At 39.2% G+C, this 26,454-nt stretch overlaps 1 protein-coding gene across 2 annotated transcripts in view; it reads left to right on the top strand.

Moving 5' to 3' along the window:
- Positions 1 to 26,454, top strand: part of LOC133411639 (collagen alpha-1(XI) chain-like) — an 85,061-nt gene that overhangs the window by 4,912 nt on the left and 53,695 nt on the right. Inside the window, exons 2-6 of one of the 2 annotated variants that reach the window (XM_061694228.1) lie at positions 5,834 to 5,998; positions 10,705 to 10,918; positions 11,920 to 12,082; positions 20,873 to 21,001; positions 24,753 to 24,842. In XM_061694228.1, coding sequence (XP_061550212.1) covers positions 5,834 to 5,998; positions 10,705 to 10,918; positions 11,920 to 12,082; positions 20,873 to 21,001; positions 24,753 to 24,842 — 761 coding nt within the window. Of the gene's footprint in view, positions 1 to 5,833; positions 5,999 to 10,518; positions 10,530 to 10,704; positions 10,919 to 11,919; positions 12,083 to 20,872; positions 21,002 to 24,752; positions 24,843 to 26,454 lie in introns of those variants that run through there. The other variant, XM_061694229.1, reaches the window with a different exon arrangement.

The raw sequence follows: 26,454 nt of genomic DNA, 5'->3' as shown, positions 1-26,454 counted from the left end.
ACTTTATAAAGCAATAATAAACTAATAAATAGCGCCAAATAAAGCATTGATAAAACTAATTAATACAGCATGACTATACTAATAATAATAACTTTGTAAATCATCATAAAGCATGACTATACTAATAATAATGACTTTGTAAATCATGAGAAAACTAGTTCATAACCACTTTCAAAGCATTAGTAAACTAGTTAATAACCACTTCATAAAGTATTAATAAACTAGTTAATAATCACGTCATAAAGAATTAATGAAGTTCTTAATAAGCACTTACTAAAGCATTATTAAAGCTTTCCAAAGGGCGCGCAAAGAAGTAGCAGAGAAATTTGGGGCCATCCTAGTTTAGTCTTGTGTGTGCTTTACTAAGGGGGGTGCATAGGGAGTGGTGCCAGGCCCATAATGGCTTCAGCATGTGGACTCCAAGCTCGAGCAAGAAGACCCACCACCACTCACCACCTCCCCCCCACCGTCCCAACCAAGCAGGCAACCACCCATTCAGGAACCGCACAATCAGCACTTCCCTTACTTCACATGCCATCACAAGAAAATAATATGAAGCGTTATATGTTTTTACTCTGCATTTATCAAATTTAAAAATGTGCGAGTGGTCAAATGTCATGGGCCGTTTGTGCTTGGGCAGTCATCTTGTCCGGATTGAGGTAGAGGTTTTTCCCACGTAAATCATAACTCCTCAAGGGGGATTTTGTGGTGATCTGTCAGACGTGGTTGGTCTTTTGGAGGAGACAGTAGAGACATAGTAGCTCCACGCCTGGTTAAATATACAAATGGTTTTTTTGTCTCACTCGGTATTGGTCATTCTAAAAAAAGCTTGTCAATATGCTACAGTCGGTACAGCACAGATTTCCACAAAGCAAGTAACAAGGCAATCCAAGATCATCATATTTGTATTTGTTTGGACAGGCGGCAGTTTATTGCAATCTGCAGGGTGCGCCCTGACAAGTACAAGGCAGCTGATGGCAATGAACAACTGAAAAAGTTTGTGAAAATGTTTTTTAAAAAGTCATAAATCAGAATTACAAAGTCAAAACATTAAAATGATTGGACATAACCATTTTTTATTCAAGAGGGTCACGTGATAAACTCCCCTAACAAAAGTAAAAATATGGTGCAAGCTAACATGCAAACAAAATGAATACAAATACATTTGTATTTGGATGGTTTTTTTTTTCTCCTTTTGCTACCTGAGTCACAATGGTACTACTACTCTCCACCTCATTATGTGAATGGTAGAGTCCTGTTCGTCTCGGGTCTTATGGAAATTTTCGTGAATCAGGACGGAGGCTTAACTGTTGTTATATTAGCTCGCAAGCTACTTCCTCTTGCATCAAGAATCAGCGAACAGGACGCTACCTTTCACATTCTGACACAGGGGAACATTTCTAGTGTGACTCAAAACAGTGAAAACAGAAAAATCTTGCAGTCTCCCAATTTTTTTTTGTCTGTATGTTAGCCCACAGTCTACTTCCTGATACCTGAAGACTGCCCTGAGACCTTAGATAACCAGGGTTCATACCATAAGCAGCAGTACTATCGTGACTATTATGGTAAAAAACAGAAAATTAATTTCAGGAACTAAAGCAATGTTTTATGTTTTATAGTACATATGTTAGCTTGCATCCAACTTCCTCAAGACTGCAAACCGGACTCTACCACGGGACCTTTATGTTAAATTTATTTATTTTTTTAATACTTTTGTCTGCGAATGGTAGAATCCTGTTCCTCTAAGGCAGGGGTGTCAAACTCAAATTCACGGTGGGCCAAAATTAAAAATTGGGACAACGTTGCGGGCCAAACTCAATATTTAATGAAAAATCACTGCGATGCGCACGATTCCCTTTTCTGCAGAAATGCAGCGGTAAAGTTTATCATTGACAACAAACTTAAATTTTGCTTAAACACTGAATCTGGAATCAACAAACTTGAATATAATAAACACGAGAAATCAAATTTGTGATAAAAGACATCAGAGGTATTTGTTTATTGTTTTGTATTTAAATAGATAACATGAATTCTTCTGTCTCTCTGTCTTCTATTTATCTATCTCCAACTACATTTCGTTTTTATGTAAATCTTTTTTCAACGGCCAACAACAAAACAACCCAAAAAAATAAGAATGTCCTTCAATAAAAATCCAAACTTCAAACTACTAACAGTCCCTGCCTAGGAGTTGATAAAGGGCATCAAAAAAAACATGAATTCAATTGTCAGCCACGTTGCTCCACACACGACAAACAGATCTGTCTTTTACTTTAGTGAACAGACAATCTGCCTCCCACCTGTCTTGGAAGTTAACTGTTTTCCATCTTTCGTCTGGCCATTTTTGGGAAAGGGGAGTGTAAATTTGCTCGAGGAGACTGGTAGCATAGTTGCTAACGACTGCAACAGAAAGGGAAGGGTCGCTCACCGGTCTAGACCGATGGGCCAACACACGAGCAAAGCATTCTGGGATTTGTAATATTAGTGGCGCATGTGCTATATACTGGCGGGTCAGCTCTGATACATATTTAATATGGTCTTGCGGGCCAAATATAATTACAAATTTGGCCCCCAGGCCTGAGTTTGACATATATGGTCTAAGGCAATGATTCCAACCACTGTGCCATTAGTGTGCCATGAGAGATCAGGAAGCGTTTCACTAGAAATGATCAATTTCACTGAATTGGTGAGAAAATTCTCAGTTGTTTCCTACAAATAATATTCGTGTAGTTTTTGCATAATCCCTCTAATTTGCTAACAAAAAGTACCTTGGCAAAAGTTCAAAGAAAAATGCTGAGTGAAAGTTTTTGTTTTGTCGGTTTGACTCATAGTTACATGTTGCGGGTTTTGGTTAATGCGTACAACATGATTAAAGCGGTCTAAAAGTGGACAGTGACAATCAATCAGTCAAGCGCGCACTGGAACAAAAGGGCCAAAATACGTTTTGACATTTGTTATGCGGTTCAGAGGCGAAGTGACCTTAAACAACATTTTTCACGTCACAAACGCAATCAGCCAGCCTCATTTCCCCTCTTATCATCGCTGTAATAAGTAATCACGTGACAGGAAATGGACACAAAATGGGGATTTGCTTGAGGAATGCAGTGTGTATTATTTAGGGAGGGGGCGAGACACAGGAAAAAAAAGTCTATTGGCTAGGGTTAAATAGTTTGGATGGTTTCCCAAACAGCAACAAGGACGACTTAAAAACCTGCTAATATTCTAGAAATAATACAACCCCAATTCCAATAAAGTTGGGACGTTGTGTTAAACAGAATACAATGATATATATTTAATTGAATACACTACAAAGACAAGATATTTAATGTTCAAACTGATACACTTTATTGTTTTTAGCAAATAATCATTAACTTGGAATTTTAGGGCTGCAATACGTTCCAAAAAAGCTGGGACAGGGTCACTGTGTTACATCACCTTTTCTTTTAACAACATTCAATAATTTCGTTTGGGAACTGAGGATACTAATTGTTGAAGCTTTGTAGGTGGAATTCTTTCCCATTCTTGCTTGATGTACAGCTTCAGCTGTTCAACATTCCGGGGTCTCCGTTGTTGTATTTTACATTTCATAATGCGCCTCACATTTTCAATGGGAGACAGGTCTTGACTGCAGGCAGGCCAGTCTAGTACCCGCACTCTTTTGCTACGAAGCCACGCTGTTGTAACGCGTGCAGAATGTGGTTTGGCATTGTCTTGCTGAAATAAGCAGGGGTGTCCATGAAAAAAACGTTGCTTGGATGGCAGCATATGTTTCTCCAAAACCTGTATGTACCTTTCAACATTAATGGTGCCTTCACAGATGTGCAAGTTACCAATGCCAGTGGCACTAACACAGCCCCATACCATCACAGATGCTGTTTTTTTTAACTTTGTGTCCATAACAGTCCGGATGGTTCTTTTCCTCTTTGGCCCGGAGGACACGAAGTCCACTATTTCCAAAAACAATTTGAAATGTGGACTCGTCAGACCATAGAACACTTTTCCACTTTGCATCAGTCCATCTTAGATGAGCTCAGGCCCAGAGAAGCCGGTGGCGTTTCTGGGTGTTGTTGATAAATGGCTTTTGCTTTGCATAGTAGAGTTTCAAGTTGCACTTACGGATGTAGCGCCGAACTGTATTTACTGACATTGGTTTTCTGAAGTGTTCCTCAGCCCATGTGATGATAGCCTTTACACATTGATGTCGGTTTTTGATGCAGTGCCGCCTCAGGGATCGAAGGTCACGGGTATTCAATGTTGGTTTTCGGCCTTGCCGCTTACATGCAGTGATTTCTCCAGATTCTCTGAACCTTTTGATGATATTATGGACCGTAGATGATGAAATCCCTTAATTCTTTGCAATTGTACGTTGAGGAACATTGTCCTTAAACTGTTTGACGATTTTCTCACGCACTTGTTCACAAAGAGGTGAACCTCGCCCCATCTTTGCTTGTGAATGACTGAGCCATTCAAAGAAGCTCCTTTTATACCCAATCATGGCACCCACCTGTTCCCAATTAGCCTGTTCACCTGTGGGATGTTCCAAATAGCTGTTTGATGAGCATTCCTCAACTTTCTCAGTCTTTTTTTGCCACCTGTCCCAGCTTTTTTGGAATGTGTTGCAGCCACAAAATTCTAAATGAATGATTATTTGCTAAAAACAATAAAGTTTATCAGTTTGAACATTAAATATCTTGTCTTTGTAGTGTATTCAATTAAATACAGGTTGAACATGATTTGCAAATCATTGTATTCTGTTTTTATTTATGTTTAACACAACGTCCCAACTTCATTGGAATCGGGGTTGTATACGACGGTGGAACATTATTTTTATTATTATTACGTGTTTTCACGGGACCTTGTGGCACCTCTGTTTCAGGAGATGGGGGTTTAATGGCGTGTGTGTATGTCTGTGCCAAGTTAGCTCATAAGGGGGCGTTTGATATGACTTTAATGTCGTAATTTTAGGAGGGTTTTTTTTCTTGAAGAGAATCTTTTTAATCTTTAAAACAATACTTATTTTCTTTTTTAAAAAATGCTTCTTTTTATGTGGGAAGAATACAACTTTATTCTTGAAATGTCATGATAGTTTATCTTGGAAAAATACTTTTTGTCTTTAAAAAACAACAACTTTATTCTCGGAATATTACTTTTTAGCTTGAAAATATACCACTTTGTCATTATTTCATGATTTTTCTTCTTGACTAAGTATCTATTTTATCTTGTAAGTCTCCCAAAAAATACTTCAAAAGCTTTTTCTATAAAAAAAAATTTTATTATCATAATATTACATTTTTCTATCAATGTAAAATTGTAATTTTACTATTTATTAATTGAGAAAATAAAGCTTGAAGAAATACAACTTTATTTGTGTAATATGACTTTTGTCTTGCCTAAAATATTAATTTCATCTTCTATTTTTTTCTTGAACAAAGACTACTTTTTCTCGGGGGAAAAAAAGCCTATTTTCATCACCTTTTTTAACCAGATGTCTTTAAATGAACATGTTGAATTATCAAAAGTGCGCCGGTGGATACTTCAGTCGACATGTATTCTTCCACTGCGCAGTGGCTTACACTTCTGTTTACATCCTTTTTCCTCTTGTTGGACTGTACCATGATTGGTCGTTTTGTTGGTCGTTGTTCATACAGTCATTGGGTCGTCTCACTGTGTCAGTCATTACAGTACATGATGTATATGTTAGTTATTGTTGTCATTACCAGTTCTGTGTTCTACCCAACGACATCAGGCATGAGAAAGCCTACTGATCAACATTGGCGTCCATTTTTTTCCCAATTTTTATTTAATTTCACTTTCAACTTCTCTTCTACCTCCACAGCCGAGCCAGTGGACGTGCTGAAAGCTTTGGACTTTAAGAGCTCCCTGGAAGGCGTCAAGAAAACACCCGGATTCTGTACGATGCGCCAAGGATCCAAACCCGACATTGCGTACCGAGTGAGCAAGAATGCTCAGATCAGTGCCCCGACCAAACAGCTATTCCCAGGTAAACATGGTCATCTTGGGAGCCAACACTCGCAGTGTCCAAATATTTTCCACCGAGTGCCGGATACAGAAAAGTTTAAGGATGATGCGGATCATTTTGATATAATTCCATCTCTTATTTACTAAAGATGAAAAAAATCCAACGTAGCTCAAGATATGTGAAGAAAAAGTAACCTTCGCCTAAACCATCAGGTGCCAGATAGGAAGAATAAAGGGACGCGGCGGGTCAGTTTGTTATTCTTCCAGGTTTTGGTTATTAAAATGCTAAAAAAAAAAAATCAAAATAATCTTCCATGAAAACAGATCTGTCCAAACTTTGAACAAAAATTTAACAATTGCATGGGTCACCTTGATAAATTTTCCATCTTTTGTTTATCATACATACTAAAAAAAAATGTATGTCGGTCAAGAAAAGATGAGAAAAATCAGCTTTTGTCTAATCCAGTCAAAACCCTTTCTATCAGGTGCCAGATGCATAAAAATAAAAACAATATTGCAGGTCATCTTTAATCTTCTTCTAGCTTTTGTTTATTAAACATAGGGGGGGGTCCAATGTAGGACAATATATGCGAAGAAAAATCAGAATTCATCCAAACAAGAGATGTCCAAAGCTTTTCCATCAGGTGCCGGATACAGAGAAATTAAAGGATGCTGCGGGTCACATTTATTTATTTCAATCTTTTGTATAGTAAACATTGCAAAACAAAACAAAAAATCATCGTCGATCAAGTTATGCAAAGAAAAAGCAGCCTTCATCTAATCCAGGAGTGTCAAAATTTTTTCCATCAGGTGCTGGATGTAGAAAAATAGAAAGATGCGGCAGCTCACCTTTAATCTAACCATCTTTAGTTTATCGAACATACTAAAAAAAATCCAATGTAGGAAAAGATATGCAGAAAAAGCAGCATTCGTCCAAACTAGAAGTGTGCAATCCTTTTCCACTATGTCCAGGATGCAGAAACATTGAAGAAAATTCAAGAAATCCAATGAAGGATAAAATATATTTATATACTAAAACAGTCTTCACCTTGACCAGACATCTCCAAGCCTTTTTTATCGTCGCGTTTTAGCGTCATCCTAGACAAAGGGGTGACGCTAAAACGCGAAGATTTTTTCGCCGACACCATTTAATATGTGTGGAGAATGGCGTCCAAATTTCATTCATTTAAACCAGGGGTGTCAAACTCAAAGTCACGGTGGGCCAAAATTTAAAATTGGGACAACGTCACGGGCCAAACTCAATATTTAATGAAAAATCACTGCGATGTGCATGTTTCCCTTCTCTCCAGAAATGTAGCGTTCAAGTTTATCATACAACAACAAACTTAATTTTAAGAATAATAAGAATGTCCTTAAATAAAACTCCAAACTTCAAACAATTAACAGTCTCTGCCTCCCTGCCTAGGAGTTGATAAAGGGCATTAAAAAAACAAAACAATTATGTTATATACTTTGTTACAGCCACGTTGCTCCGCACACGCCAAACAGATCTGTCTTTTACTTTAGTGAACAGACAATCTGCCTCCCACCTGTCTTGGAAGTTAACTGTTTTCCATCTTTCGTTTGGCCATTTTTTGGGAAGGGGAAGTGTAAATTTGCTCGAGGACACTTGTAGCATAGTTGCTAACGACTGCAACAGAAAGGGAAGGGGCGCTCGCCGGTCTCGACTGATGGGCCAACACACTAGCAAAGCATTCTGGGATTTGTAATATTAGTGGCGCATGTGCTATATACTGGCGGGCCAGCTCTAATACACATTTGATATGGTCTTGTGGGCCAAATATAATTCCATCGTGGGCCAAATTTGGCCCTCGGGCCTGAGTTTGACTTATATGATTTAAAGGATTGCCATGAATAAGGGGGTACGAGTGTACATTTGTTCAACTGTATTCCAGTGGAGAGCATAAAGTGGCCCCTGATCTGAAAAAGCTTTCCCAGAAGGTCTAAATCAGCCTCTTCCACTGTTCGATCGTCACATAAACAAAGATCAACATCCACTTTGTCTTATCGAATTATGTGTGGAAAAGTGCTGAGCCACTACTTGTAATTAAGTACAATGTCAACTGCCAGCATCAATACAATGTGCCGCTTTCTCAAATTTAATTGCTGCCAGCCTACACTTTGCTGCCCTTGGCAGACAGTAGAAGACTGTCTGGCTCTTTTCTTTTATGAGTCGCGGAAGGCTGGCATGACGCATTGTGGGGGGGAAACCTGCGGAGCGCGGACCGTGTTAGTCGTATGCGTCATGTGAGGGCACCTCACTAAAGTGAATGAATTAACCCTCGAAAGCGCTGCGGTAGACGTAATGAACAGTTTCTCTGGCTGCAGCTGTCTAGACGCTTTGGTTTAACGTGGCCAGAGAAAGACACTTGGCGAAGGCAGACCACGTGGTTCTAGTCTATTACACTTCGCTAAACTCGTTGCTTATAGCCTTCACGTTAAGCTAAACTAATTTATTTGAGTCCTTTATGCTTTGCTAAACTAAGCATTTCCTAGCTTCATACCAAACTCAAGCCCTTTAGTCGTAATGCTCACCCAAAAGCAGATTTTTAGTCTTCAAGTTAAGGTAAATGCAAGAAGTTTCCTCCACGCTTGGCTAAACTTAACTTTTTTTAGCCTTCGTGCCAAACTTAATTAACTGAGCAATTCCTACATTCATACTAAATTAAACTCTTTTAGCCTTCATTCTAAGCCAAACACAAGTCTTTCGCCCTCCACAATGTGCTAAACCCAGATCTTTTATCAGTCATGCTAAGGTAAGTGCATCACTTTAGCCTTCACACTGAGCTAAACGTAACCTTTTTAGCCTTCATGTTAAGATGAACTCAGCATTTCCTACTTTCATACTAAACTCAACTGTTTTGGCTTTCACGCTAAGATATGCTTGACAAATAACCATCTCATTAAGCTAAACCCATATCTTTTAGGTTCCATGCTAAGGTAAATGCAACACCTTCAACCTTTATACTAAGCTAAACTCAGCATTTCCTATGTTCATTCTAAACTTAACTCTTTTAGCTTTCTTGCTAAGCTAAATTTGACACTTTTAGACCTACTTCAATACTAAACTGTTGTGGCCTTCACGCTAAGATAAATTTGACACCTTTAGCCCTCCCACAAAGCTAAACCCAGGTCTTTTAGCTTTCATGCTAAGGTAAATGTAACAGTTTTAGCCTTTATGCTAAGATAAATTCAGCATCTTTAATACTAAACTCAACTCTTTTCGCCTTCTTGCTAAAAAAAAAAAATTGACACTTAGCTTTCACACTAGGCTAAACACAGATTTTTAAGCCTTCATGCTAAGCAAAACCCAGATCTTATAGCCCGCACACTAAGGTAAACACGTCGTCACACTAAGCTACATGTAGATTTTTAGCCATGACGCTAAGCTAAAGTCAACTCAATTCTTTTAGCCTCCATGGTAAGCTGAACCCAGCATATCTTAACTTTATAGTACACGCTACATTTGTACCGTTCAAGCTAAGCTAAACTCAGCTTTACACTCAAATTTCTTGCAAAGCCAAAATCGACACGTCCTGTCTTTTTGCTAAACGAAAAAGTTTAAGAGGCATTACTGCCATCTACTGTGCTAGAGTGTGGGTAAGAGTATGTATATACAGGAAGTCCTCGAGTTACGACGTACTCGACCTACGACGTTTCGACTTTACGACGCCCATTTTCTCCCCAGCACCATAGTGTTTCTGCTAAGCTAGTGCATAGTGCTTGTCTGTGTTTGTGCGCCGGGCGTATCTTTGCCTTTTTTCACACTCTCAGCAGTAATGGTAAGTACAGCATCTTATTTTTTTATTTTAATGTATTTTAGTTTCTTTATACGAAGTGTTAACTTTCCCGCTACGGTCACCTGACCGTGGTCGGGAGACGCAGGGGAGACGCCTTCCCCAGTGCCGAGGTTGTTCTCCTCGGGGTTAACTCCCTTCTCTTGTTGCACAGCTGAGCTGGGTGGCGGCAACAATAAAGGCACGAAGCACCGATTTGCTGCTTTAATGGCTTTATTAGCGCCTCTGCACATTCAACGTCAACGGGTCCTCCGCTAATTGCTACACTTCCCCGGTCGCCGTCACTACATTTGCCACTGTAAACACTCGCACCTGCGCGCACTCCTTCCTCCTTCACAGTGCCGTCCCACTCACACATCGACGCACACGCCCACACACACACTGAGCTTGCTGTCACAATCACATGGGACAATACCCGTAACAGAAGTATTTTGACATAAATTTCAACTTGAACGGTGAAATCCGACTTACACGGAAATTCGGGTTATGTCGCCAGCGTAGGAACGGAACTCGTTCGTAAATCGAGGACTTCCTGTACTTACAGGGAGCAAAGCAAAGAACGAAACCAAAACCTAAATTGTCATTATCATCTATTTTAGAGGTTCTGCTGAACTAAACATTTTCTGTCTTCATACAAAGCTAGACACGACACATACAGCCTTCATTCTAAGATAAGATCTTCTCTTTTAATCTTCACTTTAATATAAATGTATCTTATTTAACCTTCACACTAAGGTAAGCTCAACACTTTTAGCCTTCACACAAAGCTAAATCCAACTCTCTTAGGCTTCATGCTAAGCTAGAGGCTACGCTTTTTGCTTTGCAAGAGTCGAGAATTCCTGCCTTCATGCTAAGCGAAAATCGACACTTGCTGCCCTTATGCTAATTTAAACTGGGTGTCCTTTTCCAGGCGGAGTTTTTCCGGAAGACTTCTCCATCATGTTCACCGTCAAGCCAAAATCAGGCCTGCAGTCCTTCCTGCTCTCCATGTACAACCAGCAAGGCATCCAGCAGCTGGGCGTGGAGGTGGGCCGTTCGCCCATCTTCCTGTACGAGGATCAGCACGGAAAGCCAGAACCTGAGGAGTACCCCCTGTTCCGCTCCATCAACCTGGCTGACGGCAAGTGAGTGACCGCTCCCCCCACTGGGGTCCTCTTCCCCACTGAAGATGTGGCTGCTAACCTAAACTGTTTCCTTATGGACCTTCATGCTAAATTAAACTCCGCATTTCCTGTCTTCATGTTAAGCTACCATTAGCATTTCCTGCCTTAATGCTAAGCTAAAATGAGCACTTTCTGCCTTCACTCAGGAAGTGTTGAGTTAAGCTTGGCATGAAGACAGGAAGTGTTAAGTTTAGTTTAGCATGAAGGGAGGATGTACAGATTTTAGCTAAGCATGAAGGACATACAAATAGCACTTAGCTTAGCATAAAGGACATATGAATATAGTTTAACATAGCAATGAAAATGACATAAGAATAGAGTTTAGCCTAGCATGAAGGGAGGAGGTGCTGAGCTAACTTAGCATCAAGACAGTAAGTTCAATTTAGCTAGCATGATTAACAAATGTAGCGTTTAGTTTTTGTGTGGATGGTGGAATAGCTAAGTTTAACTTAGCGTGAAGGCAGGAAGTACTGTGTTTAGCTAACCATGAAGGAGATAAGAATTGAGTTAAATTAGCATAAAGAAAATAAGTGTTTGGTTTTATTTTAGCGTGAAGGCAGAAAATGCTGAGTTAAGCTTAGCATAAAGAACATAAAAATAAAGTTTAGCTAAGCATAAGGGCAGAAAGTGCTTTAGCTTATTATAAAGACAATAAGTTGAACTTAGCTTAGCATGAAGACAGGAAGTTCTCAGTTTGGCTCTATTCTTATTTCATTAATGCTAAGCTAAACTCAGTGCTTCCTGACTTCACGCTAAGCTAAACTCAGTACTTCTCACCTTGAGACTATGCTAAACTCAGTACTTCACCCTAAACCAAACTGGACACAGAAAAAAGAGGTTCAAGAAACCATACCTAAAAACAAACAGCAAGTGGGCCATTTTGGATTTAAGCTTCTATTTTATCTGATTTCGACCATTTTGAGTGTTGGTATGTGAATAATTTTGTGTTTGTTGGTCATTAGGTGGCATCGTGTGGCCATCAGTGTGGAGAAGAAGAGTGTAACCATGATTGTGGACTGTAAGAGAAAGGTGACCAAGACTCTGGCCAGGGGCGAGGAGGCGGCCATCAACACCCAAGGCATCACCGTCTTTGGCACCAGGATCCTGGATGAGCAAGTCTTCGAGGTGAACCGCTCGCCATATTGGAATCCCTGTTTGAACCCCTTGTTTCCTGCATTCCCGGGGTGGAACATTTAAAAGGCGTTTAACCCGTCATGGCGACAAGATTGATTCGATTGTAAAGTTGATCGGGGGAAGATGTTCTTGGCCAAGTTACAATTTTTTTCCATGTATGCTTTTTTACTAAACTAATCTCAACATTAGCAGCCTTCATGCTACTCATGCAAAGCTAAACTCAACACTCCATCCATAGCTAAACCTGTCATGTTAATTTAAAGTCAACACTTCTCAGTTCTAGCCTTTATGCTAAGATAAACATGACACTTAATGGAATGTAGCCAGACTTGTGCTAATGGGTCTTCATTTCCTACCTGCATACTGACCTCAACTCCTTTAGCCTTCATGCGTGGCTGAACTCACATAATTAGCCTTAACACTAGGGGTAGGTTTGGAAATTCACTCCAAGCACGCTCTCTACACTCCGGAACATTTGGAAACTCTAGAGCGTTGTTGGAGTGTGCCGTTTGGTTATTCAGAGCGCCTTACTCTGGGAGTGCTGGAGCGCACTCCCGCCGCTCTGACTAATGAGACTGAGCGGCCGGAGCATCAGGCAGGACGAGATAATAACAGGCAGAACTGACACATTCAATATGGCAGACGCACTGACGTATCTCTGGCAATGGCCAACACGCTTCTTCGTAAATTCGTCACTCTGCCTCTCTGAACACTGCACTCGCAGAGCGCAGTGAGCGCGTCAGATTGAATTTACGAACTTGCCCTAAATTAAAGGCAGATAGCTTAGCCTTCATGCTAATCTAAACCAAACTCTTTTATTCTTCATGCTAAGCTAAAGCCAACACTTCTTATATCACATTAAACCCTTTTAGCCTTCACACTAAGCTAAACACAACTCTTTTTGCCTTCATGCTGAGCTTGAGTCGACACATTTAATTTTCAAGCTAAGTTAGAGTTGTTACATTTAGTCTTCACACTATGCTAAACACATTTTAGCTTTTATGCTAAGATAAAGTCATTACGTTTAGCCTACACACTAAGCTAAACACAGATGTTTTAGCCTGCAAAGATTAATACAGATCTTTTAGCGTTCACGTAAACTAAATGAAGCTCTTTTAGCCTTCACGCTAAGCTACACACAACCCTTTTAGCTGTCATATTAAGATAAATTTGACATATTTAGCCTTCACACTAAGATATGCTAAATATATTTTAGCCTTCATGCTAAGCTCAATGGAGATCTTTTAGGCTTCACGCTAAACTAAACTCAACCCTTCTTGCATTCATGCTAAACTGAACTCTGTATTTACAATCTTCACGCTAAGCACAACTGTTTTTGCCTCTGCGCTAACCTAAACTCAACTGCCTACGGTAAACCCATCTATTTTAGCCTTCTTGCAAAATCTGTATTTAGATATTTTAAACAAAATGCTAGGTTAAACTCAGCTTCTTGAACCTTTACACCAAGCTCAACTTTTTTAGATTTCACTCTAAGCTAAACTCATGATAAACTAACTTTAGCTCTTTTAGTCTCCTCTGAGCTAAGTTATACTTAACAAACCAAGCAGGTTGTGACCTGTGTGGAAAATGTGACTTCAACACTTTGATGTGTGATCTCGGAATGCTGGCTATAGTGAAGCAGCCGTGGTTAGATGTCCTGACAGTGTTGATAAGGAAATATAGCGTGGTTATGTGGGCCATAAAATCCGCGGTAGTGAATTAGTTTTTTAGGGAAAGAATGCCAGACTGGAAGCCGCAGTGAAGATTGCAATTAACGTTGTTATGAGTTGAGGGGAGACGAGTGAACAAAAACACTTTCTCCAAATCTTATATATTCTTAACACGTGTTGAAAAAGACATTAGTTTTTTTCTTTAACATTTCATGTTAAATTACCTCAAATACTCCTAGCCGTTATGCTAAACTAGATTCAGCCTTTGATCAAATATAGACAAACTTTTGGTTCTGATTCTTGGCCTTTAAGATAAGATAAATTCAACACTACCTGGCACATGCTAACCTAAATAAAGCTTTTTTTTTTTTTTTTTTTTAGCCTTCATGCTACATTAAACACATATCTTTCAGCCATTTGCTAAGGTGTATTCAACACGTCTTGCCACCTTCTCTTTCAGCCTAAATTAAAAATGTCCTGTTATATATTAATCTAATCCTGGAATACATTCATGCTAAACTGAATTTGACACATTTAGTGTTCAAGCTAAGTTAAACTAAACTCTTTTAGTCTTCATGCTTAGCCCAACTCAACACTTTCTTCTTCCAGCTGTCCTAAACTGAACTCTTTTAGCGTCGATATTAAACAAAATTCAACGCCGCTTGTCTTTATATTAAACTCAAACTAATTTAGCCTTCATGTTAAATTAAACTCAACTCTTTTAGCCTTCGCACTAAACTACCCGCAACACATACAGCCTTCTAGCTAGTTCAGGAGACATTGAGGTGTTTTTCAACAGACACTAGTAAGACATTGACGCGTATGTTAGCCAACGTTATAATTGCTTCCTGCTTATTGGCTGATTACAAACGTCCTGTGTTGTTGTATTGTCATTACTGTAGCTCTGTTCAAATACTGCAAGCCATATGTTTTTTAGCTTCAGGTTTCGTAATTGTACTACAGGCAGTCAGTCCACCTTGACACCTTTGGAACATAGCCAGCTGTGTTGAAAAGTCGCATATGTTTATGCTCAGAAAATCAAACCAAGGCATAGGAAATAATGGAGAGTGAATTAATCTGTTCCAGCCTCAAACTGTTTATAAAACCTTTATTCACTAGTACGGGCCTTGATGTTTTAAAAAAGATGTTAAAGTTCCCAACTGTCATGCAAGTGTAAAAACAAGTTACCCGCTGTACAATACAACTCAATAAAACCAAAATGAAGCTATTTATTTACACTTTGAAGAGCGCTCATATGTAGACATACAGTATTATAGTGTCACCTTCATATTCTGTAGTTACAGTTAAAATGTAGTTACAGTATTATTGTTGTGTTCCTCATCCTAAAATAAACTCACCTTGACTAAACTAAACTAATCTCGTTTGACTTGCATGCTGAGCCAAACTCAGCACTTTCTTGGTTTATGCTAAACTAAACTAAACATTTTTAGCCTAGTGCTGGGTGGCAGATGCAAGAGTCTTGGAAGTGCAGGAGAAGCTGGAGTAATGATCAGCATGTGTTCACATTCCACAGCTGGTAGACACATATCCTCACCCAGCAAGTCTACCGATTATGCAGCCTCTGTGCTCCCACTTTTTTTATATAAATATATTTAATACAGATGGTGCTGAGTCAGTTGTGAAATGAAAGTTTCGTTTGGTTGAGCTCCTCTCATAGTAATTTTTGGGGTTAGCTTAGCTCACCAATTTTTTGGGCATGGCTAAAATGAAGTCCAGGTACGCACTTGGGCTTTCTGCCATGAGTCGGCCCTCCCCCACTTTATAAATACTTGAGCGCCTTCTGACATCAGTGGTTTTCCTGCATAATTGCAAGTTACTCTGTTTTTATTACAAGGTCCATTTCTATCACTAAAGCATGCAGTTAGCTAGCAAGTTATGTCTACAACCCGAAAAATGCATCCTGCCTGGATGCCACAATTTACAGAACAGTTCCATGTCGTTATTTCAATTCCCAAGTGTTAGGTATTTTGTGTTATTCAGGCTACTTTAATAAGTTGAAACACTTGTCATTGTAGGGTTTATAACTAGCAGGAAGTATGTGCTCGAATGTGTCTGTCAGTGTGAGCCACAGGCTGAATAACGTGTGCTGCAGTGTTTAATAAGTGGTTAATTTTCACTAAAATGTCTCTGTTATGTGGACCCCCACACAGCACCAAACGAGGCAGTGACATATACGGATGACGATGCCACCAGTTCGCAGCGCCCAGAACCTTGTTATCCTGTAAGCTAGCAGGTGGCTATTGTCTCAGGTTGTGGCATGGAAAAGCCCTGTGACGACTCGGTGGGATATATTCCAACCATTGGAAACTTTAAGTGGATATATTTTTGTGGGTCAAACATATAGGAATGTATAGGCACACACGTACAAACATATTTGAGTGACAGTTGAAAGTTGTGCAGGGCGCGTTTTCAACACACTGAGTGGACACGGCGACAGCATCTGAGATCTCAGAGAACGTCTTGATTTTTAACCATTTTGAAGCCTCATTTCATACACTTTGCAATTTTTGTATTCAAAGTTGGGAGGCTTTTAAACACCAGTCTTCTTTGTTGTGTGTTAAATTTAAAAGACATTTTGTGTTGCGTGTTGGTTATCATGGTGGCAGGACGAGTTGACCTTAGCTTAGCATAAAGGCTAAAAAAAAATGCATTTAGTTGAAAGCATGCCATGTTGAGTTCGGCTTAGCATGAATGCAGAAAGTGCTGCGTTTAGGTTAGTGTGGAGGCTAAATGTGGAAATCTGGTGTGTGTTACGCACACTTAGGGTTAGGATTTTTTTTTTTTTTTCAAATTCCATCTGCATGTGTTGTTTTCCACTCCCACAGCTTGTGTGTGAGACAATAAGAAATCAAGCAAGCAAGTTGCTCAGACGTAAAGAGAAGGAGTAAGCAGCTGGATGACGTGTCACCTCTTGAGCTGGACCCACATGTGGGCCTTGATTGGTGTCAGGGGCAAGTCAGAGTGACATCATTGGAGAGAGCCTTCTGGCTAATTCTGTCTTTTTTAACCATGTGTATTTCATGTGTTTTATGAAATTGCATTGTCCCCTTTCAAATAATCTGATTTAAAAAAAAAAAAAAAGAGAGAGAGAGAGTGAGAGAGAGCGTGGCAATTGCATCAAGCTGGACTATTTGCAAGTGTAAAAAGAAGTCAACCGCTGTTAATAGTGCAATTTTTATTCTTTAATCCTTTCCAGAGTCAAGCTGTCACAATCTTAATTGTTTTTAACGCTACAGCCAATGTTTAAAGTACCATTTTACAATTTTATAAGTGTAAAAACTTGTTAACTGCTGTTATTAAGACATCAAAACAATAAAACAGTCTTGACTTTAACGGTTGAGTTTAAATTAGCATCTATATTATGGCCAAAATAATAATCACGGTTTTGATCAATTTTGTAATCATGATTATTAATCAAGATTATTCCTCATGTTAGGGAAAAATCTGAAAAAAATGCATTACTTTTTAAAAAACAAAATCTAACAGTTTTCAGTTCAAAATTAATCTTTAAATAAGAATAAATTATAATAATTTAAAAAATAATAAATAACATTCATTCAGTTTAGCAAGGGCTAACTGAATGAATGTGCTATTACAAAGTGCAATCACAAATTGCAACTTAATGGAAGCAAAAGTTCATACCAGCTACATTTACATTTACATTTACTCTGTTACATTTACTCAAGTATCATTTTGGATAAATTGTACTTGTCAAAGTAGTTTTAATACTGCATACTTTTTACTTTTACACAAGTATCTATGTTAAGAAGAAACTGTACTTTTACTCCATTACAATAATCTAAATGCCGCTCGCTACTTTTATTGATCAACTCTTGCTTATTTATCAACAATTTCTCGCGCGACCTATCTGTTTAGACTACGACTTTGACTTCTGCATTGGGCGCTGTTTGCTTCAATCCAATTTAAGCGCTAGTGACGTTGAAGTCTAGTTCACCAATCAAACGACACAAGGAAGTCAGATTACCGCAAACAACATCTTCTCTTGGGCTTCCCGGGCATTATCCTGGGTATTATCACAAGATAAACCAGATCAGCTAATCGACGTGTCTACCTGGCGACCATGTTAGAAAGGTCGTCTTTAACATTGAAGGCAACAGTGTTCGACTCGTGTTTACATTTTGATGAAGAAAAAAAACAGCTTTTGTGTATTGTAGTATTTGTCTGGCACTGTCTGCCGAAATGTGGCCGCCAACATCCCCCGGACTCACGGCTGTGGTGTCCTTGAGCAAGACACCGATACCCCGAAATGCTCCCCGGGCGCTTCAGCTGCCCCCTGCTCCAGTGTGTTCCACTAACATGTGTATGTGTTCACTGTGATGGGTAAAATGCAGAGAACAAATTTCATGTGCATGCATGCATGTTCATGACAATACAAGGTGATTCTTCTTCTTCTTCATATTAGTCCACATTATCCCTATTTTATCACAACTAACTGTAAAAGATGCATCTTTTGGGGAACGTGCTAATCTCTCTCACACTGTACACACACACAAACACACACACGCACACAAAGCAGTATCAGAATTTGCGCATTCACATTTTGTTATTTTTATGTTCATGTTGTGGTTTAAAAAAAATATCTGAAATTACTCACCATTTACTCAGTACTTTTTACTCTTCCACAAGTAATTTTTGGGAGGACTACTTTTTACTTTTACTTGAGTCACATGATTGTCAAGTAGCTGCAGTGCAGACAATACATTGTGTAGCTTAATGAAGCCTTAATCATACGTTCGCCCCCTGGTGGCTGGCTGACTAGGTTGCGGGCACTGCTGCAATTGAAGCACATTTCATATGCAGCAGTGCCCGCATTTTAAATGTAAAAAAAAAATCACAGACGATCAGGCTCATTTAATCTTGGCAGCCAATATTGCCATCGCGATTAAAATTCAATTAATTAAAATGACTGATTTTAAGTTAGCTTGAAAGCTGAATGTGTAAATTTTAGGTTAGCGTATAGGTTATAAAAATAGAATTTAGCTTAGAATTAATGCTAAAAGTGCTCATAGTCTAAAATAGTTAGTGACTTGGTTTTAACGTAACTTGAATGCCAAACGTGTAGAGTTTGCTTAGCATGAATGCAGAACATGATAACTTGGACACTCTTAGACTGAATGTGTTAAGTTTAGTTTAGCGTGTAGGTGAGCAAAAATTGTAACTCAGTTTGAAGGCTGGATGTTTTGCGTTTATGTTGCCGTGTAGGCTAAAAGAGTTGAGTTCAACTTAGCCTTATGGCTGAAAATTCGATTTCAATTTAGCTTGAAGGCTGAATGTGTTTAGTTTTGGTTAGTGTTGATTATAATTCACATAGTTTTAAGACTGAATGTGTCAAGTTTGAGTTGAGTTGTGTGCTGGCTGAAATAGTTGATTTTAACTTATCTTAAAGGCTGAATGTGTAGCCTTTAGGTTAGCATGTAGACTAATACTGTAGCTGAGTTTTGATTAGTGTGAATTCGAGAAGACAGTCTGTGCTTCTAGCTCAGACTGTAGACAGGAAGTGTTTAGCGTATCATAAAAATAGTTGCGTTTAATGCGTTGACTTTAACATAACATGATGGATAAGAGTCAAATCCTTAGTTTAGCTGAGCATGAAGACAGCAATTGTTGAATTTAGGTTAGCATGTAGCTAAAATGGTTAATTTGAACTCAGCTTGAATGCTGAATGTGTTGTTTCGTTTAGCATGAAGTGCATTTTGTGACGTGTCTGCCGTTGTTGAATCCTGTGAGCTTCCCCGTTGCGCCGACATTTCAACGTAAACATCCCACCGCGCAGAATTAATAAACGAAGAATTGCGGATGTGGAGCTGATATCAATGAGCTCATGCACACTAACAACAACAAAGACAAGACAAATAGACAAATAAGGATCACGCTGCTCGGCTTGTTGTTCCATCTTAGCACACAAAGCATCCTTCGCGACAACACTGTCTCGCAGTAGGAAAGAATGTGCAACAACTTGACTGTCATACAAGTGTTAATACAACTTAACAGTGGAGGGAGTTAATCCTTTACAACTTAAAGATAATACATTGTGTACTTACCCTTCACTTTGATGACAGAAAGCCATATTGTACTGAGCAGCCAAGATGCAGAAACTCGTGTACTGATTTCCTATTCTATGGTTATTATCATACTTCTTAGGTCTTGTGCACGCGTAACGATTTTTCTCATCTTAAAAACACACACATAAAGCTACAAGGGTGTAAATTATGAACATGTTTCCTCTACTATACCTGATCAATTTTAAGTTGTAATAGCGCCATTCACTACTAGATGGCAGACGTCGCTTAGTAGCTCTTCAACCGGTTCTTCTCCATCAGGAAGATCATCAAGATTAAGAAGAAGTTTATTGTTTAACAAATTTAAAGGCAAGCCTATGTAGCTAGTTTGCTGAGAGAAGTTGTCAGCCATGATTGTTTTTTGGCGTTGATGAGTCATACAAGATAAACGGAGCGCCCTTTTACCTCTGAGAAGTAGGCTTTGTCGTGTAATGACCAGAAAGAGCACACCAGCATCTTATATATTAGGTAAGATGCAAGGTAATACTTAGCTCAGCTTAATTTTGCATACAACGGAACTGACCGGGAAGAAAATATATCACACACAACTCACAGTCAGGGTTTCATGCAAACAAAGTGCAACATAAATGTAACCAGACTTGGCTGGAAGTGGTCACGTTTTTCAACTCACAGAACAGTGAGGCGTGTTGGCTGACGGCAGGGTTAGCGGTGCAGATGTAATTTCCTTTTCCAAAAGCTCATGAAAACCAGACGTCTTGCGATAACTACAGAGCTTGGTTATTTATCTACTGTGCACAGGGACTGGCAACCTTTCTCGCGGCAGATGCTACAATAGGTTGCAGACTCTTTTCAAGCCTTGATTAATGAGCTTTTATATCAGGAGGATTACGGCCTCGTGCTTTACCACATCCTGCTTGTTGTGTTTTTACTGTTACTTTTTATGATCACCATGCTGGGTTAATCAGGAAGACGGTGCAGACTTTGTGTTTAAAAATGAAATTTTGGGTGGTGTTTTAGCTGGCATATTGTTTGTTTTTGTCATGGTCCAGGGTGACATCCAGCAGCTGCTGATCGTGGCAGACCCCCGGGCCGCCTATGACTACTGTGAACACTACAGCCCCGACTGTGAAACCCCCTCCCACCAGGACACCCCCCAAGCCCAGGAACCTGAGGAAGAGGTCAGTAGAAAAGGGAATACATGGAAAGTCAACATTAAATAATTCATTAAATTATTAAATATTATAGTACGTCATTTATTATATTTAATGGTAACTGTTTTATTATTGCTTGTAAATTTAGCTCTAGATTAAATTACCAAATATGGTTATTTGCACTTCAGAATTATGCAAACATTTTTCTAAATTCCAAAATAAAAAATACAAACTATTTATTAACTATTATTATTATTATTATTATTATATTGGCTCAAGTTACTAAATATGGTTCCAAGCACTTGAAAATTATATAGTATATGAAATATTTGGGGCGGCACGGTGGACGACTGGTTAGCACATCTGCCTCACAATTCTGAGGACCGGGGTTAAAATCCTGGCCCCGCCTGTGTGGATTTTGCATGTTCTCCCCGTGCCTGCATGGGTTTTCTCTGGGTACTCCGGTTTCTTGGCACATCCCAAAAACATGCGTGGTAGGTTGATTGAAGACTGTAAATTGCCCGTAGGTGTGAATGTGAGTGTGAATGGTTGTTTGTTTATCGGTGCCCTGCGATTGGCTGGCGACGAGTTCAGGGTGTACTCCGCCTCTCGCCCAGAGTCAGCTGGGATAGGCTCCAGTCTGCCCACGACCCCAGTCAGGATAAGCGGTACGGCAAATGGATGGATGGATGAAATATTTGCAAATTGATAAAATAAAACAAAAAAACATTCTTAGGTCACCTGGCCTAACACATCAATATGGTTCCTTGCCCTTCAAAATGTTACAGAAGTATTTTCAAAATGTAAGAAAATTATTTTCAAAATTCCAAAAATGAAAAGAACGATCTAAACATTTTTTTTTAGGAAATTTTCAACCATAATTCCAAAAATGAAAAGAACGATCTAAACATTTTTTTTTAGGAAATTTGCAACCATTTATTTATTTATTAAGCTGTGGTTACTTGCCTTTAATTATCAAATGACAACATCAAAATATATTTTATAATATATTTTTAAAGAATTTATTTGAAGATAGTTGGGTCGTAGTAAATCTCAGCCTTTGTATTTGTTTATTGGCGGTGGGAATTCATGTGGTTGTCTACTGCCTTATATTGCGCTGTGAGGCATCCAAAGTGACCAAATATGGTTCTTTGCCCTTCAAAGTAATTCATTTTTTGCATGTATTTCTTCTCTAATATGAGCTGCGGCTGTCAGCTGACATTTTTCGTCAAGTGTTTGACCAAATAACTGATGAGCTCAGACTGGAAAATCTTTGCCTTTCTCTTTTCCCTGCTGCCGAGTCCGACCCAAGCCCCACTTTGCAGTGGCCCCGTGGTTTATATCACTAACGAGTTGTGCAGGCTGTGCTACCCGAAATCCAACCTTTTCCCCTCCCCCCCCCTCATGTGAAACAAAAATCCCAATACCTGGAAACTTTTTTTTTTTCTCTCACTCTCTCTCTCTCCTCATTGCCGATGTGCAAATGTGGATGAAGTGGCTGGAAAATGTTGCTTCATCATCATCAAGTTCACTCTGGTGGAGGCTGTCAAGCAGAGAGAGAGGGAGGGAGGTATGGATGGAGAGTGCGAGAGAGAGAGAGAAAGAGAGAGAGCGCAAGAGCGCTTGGTTGCACATGTAGTCTCATAGCCTTTAGACATTTACTCGATATGGATGTGTAAGAAAGTGCAGCATCAGTAATTTGTCTTCTTTTTCAGGAAGTGCAACATTATAGTTTGTGTTTCCTTTAGGAAAGTGGAGCATCAATACTTTTCTTTTCAGGAAAGTGCAAATTCGAGTTTGTCTGCTTTTTAGGAAAGTACAACATAAATTGTTTGTCTTCTTTTTAGACAGTGCTACATAAATAGTTTGTTATTTACCGTCGTTGTTATTACCACAATTGTCCAGAGAGTCCCCATCATTAATTATTTGTAGATGGTTTTACTCGGACACCGCCAACAGGGAGCGTCCACCCTCACCCCGCGCTGCTGTGCAAAAGACGAAGCAGGAATTTTACAGTAGTGCGTCTCCCCATGTGTGTATGAGTGCACGTCCAATTCCGATTTCATCCGAGCTTCACAGTGAAGGTTCTAGCCAAGAACTTCAAGGTAGTAAATCGTCACAACCCCTCAACCCTCCCACTCGCCCCTCTTGTCAGGCTGTCTCGCCTTGTCTGGCCGGGCCTCCACTTCAAGCGTGACCGCCGGAGGGATGTTTAGCCAACATTGCAGCTTTTATCGCTTTTTCACAATGTCAACAGTTATCCCGGGAACTAATATTAATCCTTTTAATGCATATCAGGAATTGGGACTTAATGGACCTATTCACCATTGTTAAACTGTCAATAAAGGTACGCTGGGAGAAAACGACATTACTAAATGGTAATAAATTAAATTGTCCAGTAAAAGAAAGACTCTCAAATAAACTTAAAAAATAAATATGTAATTTAAGTATTTTCTTTTTAGGAATGTAACTTCGATATTTTTTTTAAATGAAAATGTTACATCAATAGTTTGTTTTATGTTTCGGAAAGTGGAACATCAATATTTTTTCTTTTTAGGAAAGTTTTACATAAATAGTTTGTTTTCCATTTAGAAAAGTGCAACATCAATAGTTTGTCTTTTTAGGAAAGTGCAACTTTAATGTCTTCTTTTTAGGACAGTGTTATATCAAAAGGTTGTCTTCTTTTGAAGAAAGTGCTACTTCAGTAATTTGTTTTCTGTTCAGGAAAGTGCAACATCAATAGTTTGTCTTCTTTTTGGGAAAGGCAACATCAGTAGTCATTAGCTTTCCGTTTGATTCTTCTACCTTTGAAGTTTGCGAAAGTGTTTGTTGAATTTGAAATACTTTACTGTAAAACCAATATTGCTGCTCTTAAAAAAAGGAAATATGACATAGACACTATTTGTCGAACTTGTTAGACAGCAACAGTTAGCTTATTAAACCTTATCGTTGTTTAGCTTCCCGTACCTTTGATTCTCAGGTTGGAGGTTCGTGTAAACTTTTGGTAAATTTAAAATACTTTGCTACCTACCATTTGTATTACTCCTAAAAAAAAAAAAAGACAAAAACAGCAAAAGAAACATGACAAACATAGTAGCCATGGGACAACAATGCTTAGCTTTTTTTTAGCATACTTTTGAAGTTTGTGTAAATGTTTGCTGAATTGCTGCTTAGGCTAGCTCCAATTCCCACATTTTATGCCAATCAGAGAAACTTGTAGTCATTTCCTGTGCGGTTTGTCCGGAGTGGCTCAACTTTAAGGCTGTAAATAAACAGCAACATTATATCCCTGAAGCTGATTATTTTGCACCGCATTCATGTGGGCTATTTTAGAGCTCAGGCCGCACGTTTATTTAGCGCTATAAGTCATTTACTGGCTGCTATTTGCTCCTGTAATTTTGCCTTTTCCCACCATGAGTCAGGACTGCACACTCACTTTAATGGGGCCCCATTAATGAAAGCCTCAGGCTATCGATGACATTCAGACCTATGTGTAGCAACGCATCACGTTTGACCGCATTACAACTTGTTTGGGAGCAAACAAGATTTATTGTTATTTTCATCCATATATTTAAGTTTTTGTTCCTGTTCTGTTCATATGGATGTGATTTATTTGGTCATGTTATTTCTAAAATAGCATGGCGAGTATAACTCAGCCTTGCTCTCACTGGCCATGTAAATACTGTACAATATGACATTGTGCTGGCGTATTTACATGACGGCACTGATGGATTGACTGCACCCCTTTCGCCGTCCATTTCTTCTTCCCCTTTTACAGTACACTAACTATGATTATGGCGAGTTCTATGACTACAGCGAAGGAGCGGTACCCACCGAACCTGCCCCCACCGAAGGAGCCAAGACCGAGGTACCGCTGCTACTAATACCGCTTTCATGGCCAACACTGCCATGAATAACAATAGGTCTTCTTGTCCATCTTTTGTATGTCTCTATTTTCCTCTTTGATTTTATGTCAGTTGGAAATCTTTGAACTTTTATTTCAGCGTTTATTAGGCCAATCTCAACAGCAGCGCAATGAAATCTGTCATTTTAAAGCATTTTATTGGCAGTCAAACATCAGGTACACCTTTTTAGCAGGGTTGTAATGGTATGCCAAAAATTACAGTTATGTACGTACCTTGGTGTTAAGCTCACGGTTGGGTTCACATTGCCACGCTGTCTGCTTGGCGCATGGTCGTGTAAGGGAACAAAATGCTTTTCTTTGGTGTAAGCAGGAACCGATATATGGCATTTAAAATCAGTCAAACAAACAAATTGCGAGCAGTAAATTCTCCAATGAAGGAAGGATTCTCAAAGAAATATAGTAATGTATACAATGACATAAAATTACACAGAAAATAAAATGTTTTATGATTTAAAAAAAAATCTTTCTCGGGAAAAGTGGAACAGTAAATTTTTACAAGATTTTGAATGAATTAACAGCTTTGACATATTGCCAGGCGGCACGGTGGACGACTGGTTAGAGCATCAGCCTCACAGTTCTGAGGACCCGGGTTCAATCCCCGGCCCCGCCTGTGTGGAGTTTGCATGTTCTCCCCTTGCCTGCGTGGGTTTTCTCCGGGCACTCCGGTTTCCTCCCACATCCCCAAAACATGCATTAATTGGAGACTCGAAATTGCTCATAGGCATGACTGTGAGTGCGAATGGTTGTTTGTTTCTATGTGCCCTGCGATTGGCTGGCAACCAGTTCAGGGTGTACCCCGCCTCCTGCCCGATGACAGCTGGGATAGGCTCCAGCACGCCCGCGACCCTAGTGAGGAGAAGTGGCTCAGAAAATGGATGGATGGATGGACATATTGCCAAAAGCATATTGCTAGCCATGATCTCCGCAAGTCAGAGACTGAGCTGCACTGTAATCGTTTACGGATTAGTACTCGTTTGGCTAAAGCATGAGGAAGTCACACTTCCTGTCACTTACCTAATATGTTCCGTGTGGGAACTCGGAACTCTCATATAGGACAAAGTGATCATTTGAATTGGTGGAATCAATTGTTGATGGATTGCGTCTTGAAGCAATCAAGGTAAAATGGAGTTCATAAATTTGATGAACAATATGACGTCACGCATTAGCGTGTGGAAATTGAGCTTCGTAAATGACATAACTCCTCAATACACACACAGTGGCACCAAACAGGAGTTCATTCCATTTGCACATTCATTTATTGATACATGCACATCCATTATATTAAAAATGAAGGTTAATGGACAAATTAATTTCCATCACAAGTATCCTAGAGTACATTTGACCATGTCATTTGTACGGCTGTCATAATTACGCAAGGTTCTAAAAACAAAAAATCTTACCTTCAAAATATGCCGGTCAAAGGTCTTGAAAATGGTACAGACATAATAAAAAAGATTGCTATATTTATTGCTATATTTGTATCAATTTGTCACTGTCATTGGTCTCTATTTGCCATAAAAAAAAATGTTTCATACGTAAGTTGTAAGTTTGTGTA

The sequence above is a fragment of the Phycodurus eques genome, chromosome 13, assembly GCF_024500275.1.
Source record: "Phycodurus eques isolate BA_2022a chromosome 13, UOR_Pequ_1.1, whole genome shotgun sequence".
Taxonomy (NCBI): domain Eukaryota; kingdom Metazoa; phylum Chordata; class Actinopteri; order Syngnathiformes; family Syngnathidae; genus Phycodurus; species Phycodurus eques.
The sequence above is the reverse complement of the archived record's forward strand: the minus strand, read 5'-3'. Positions and strand labels throughout refer to the sequence as shown.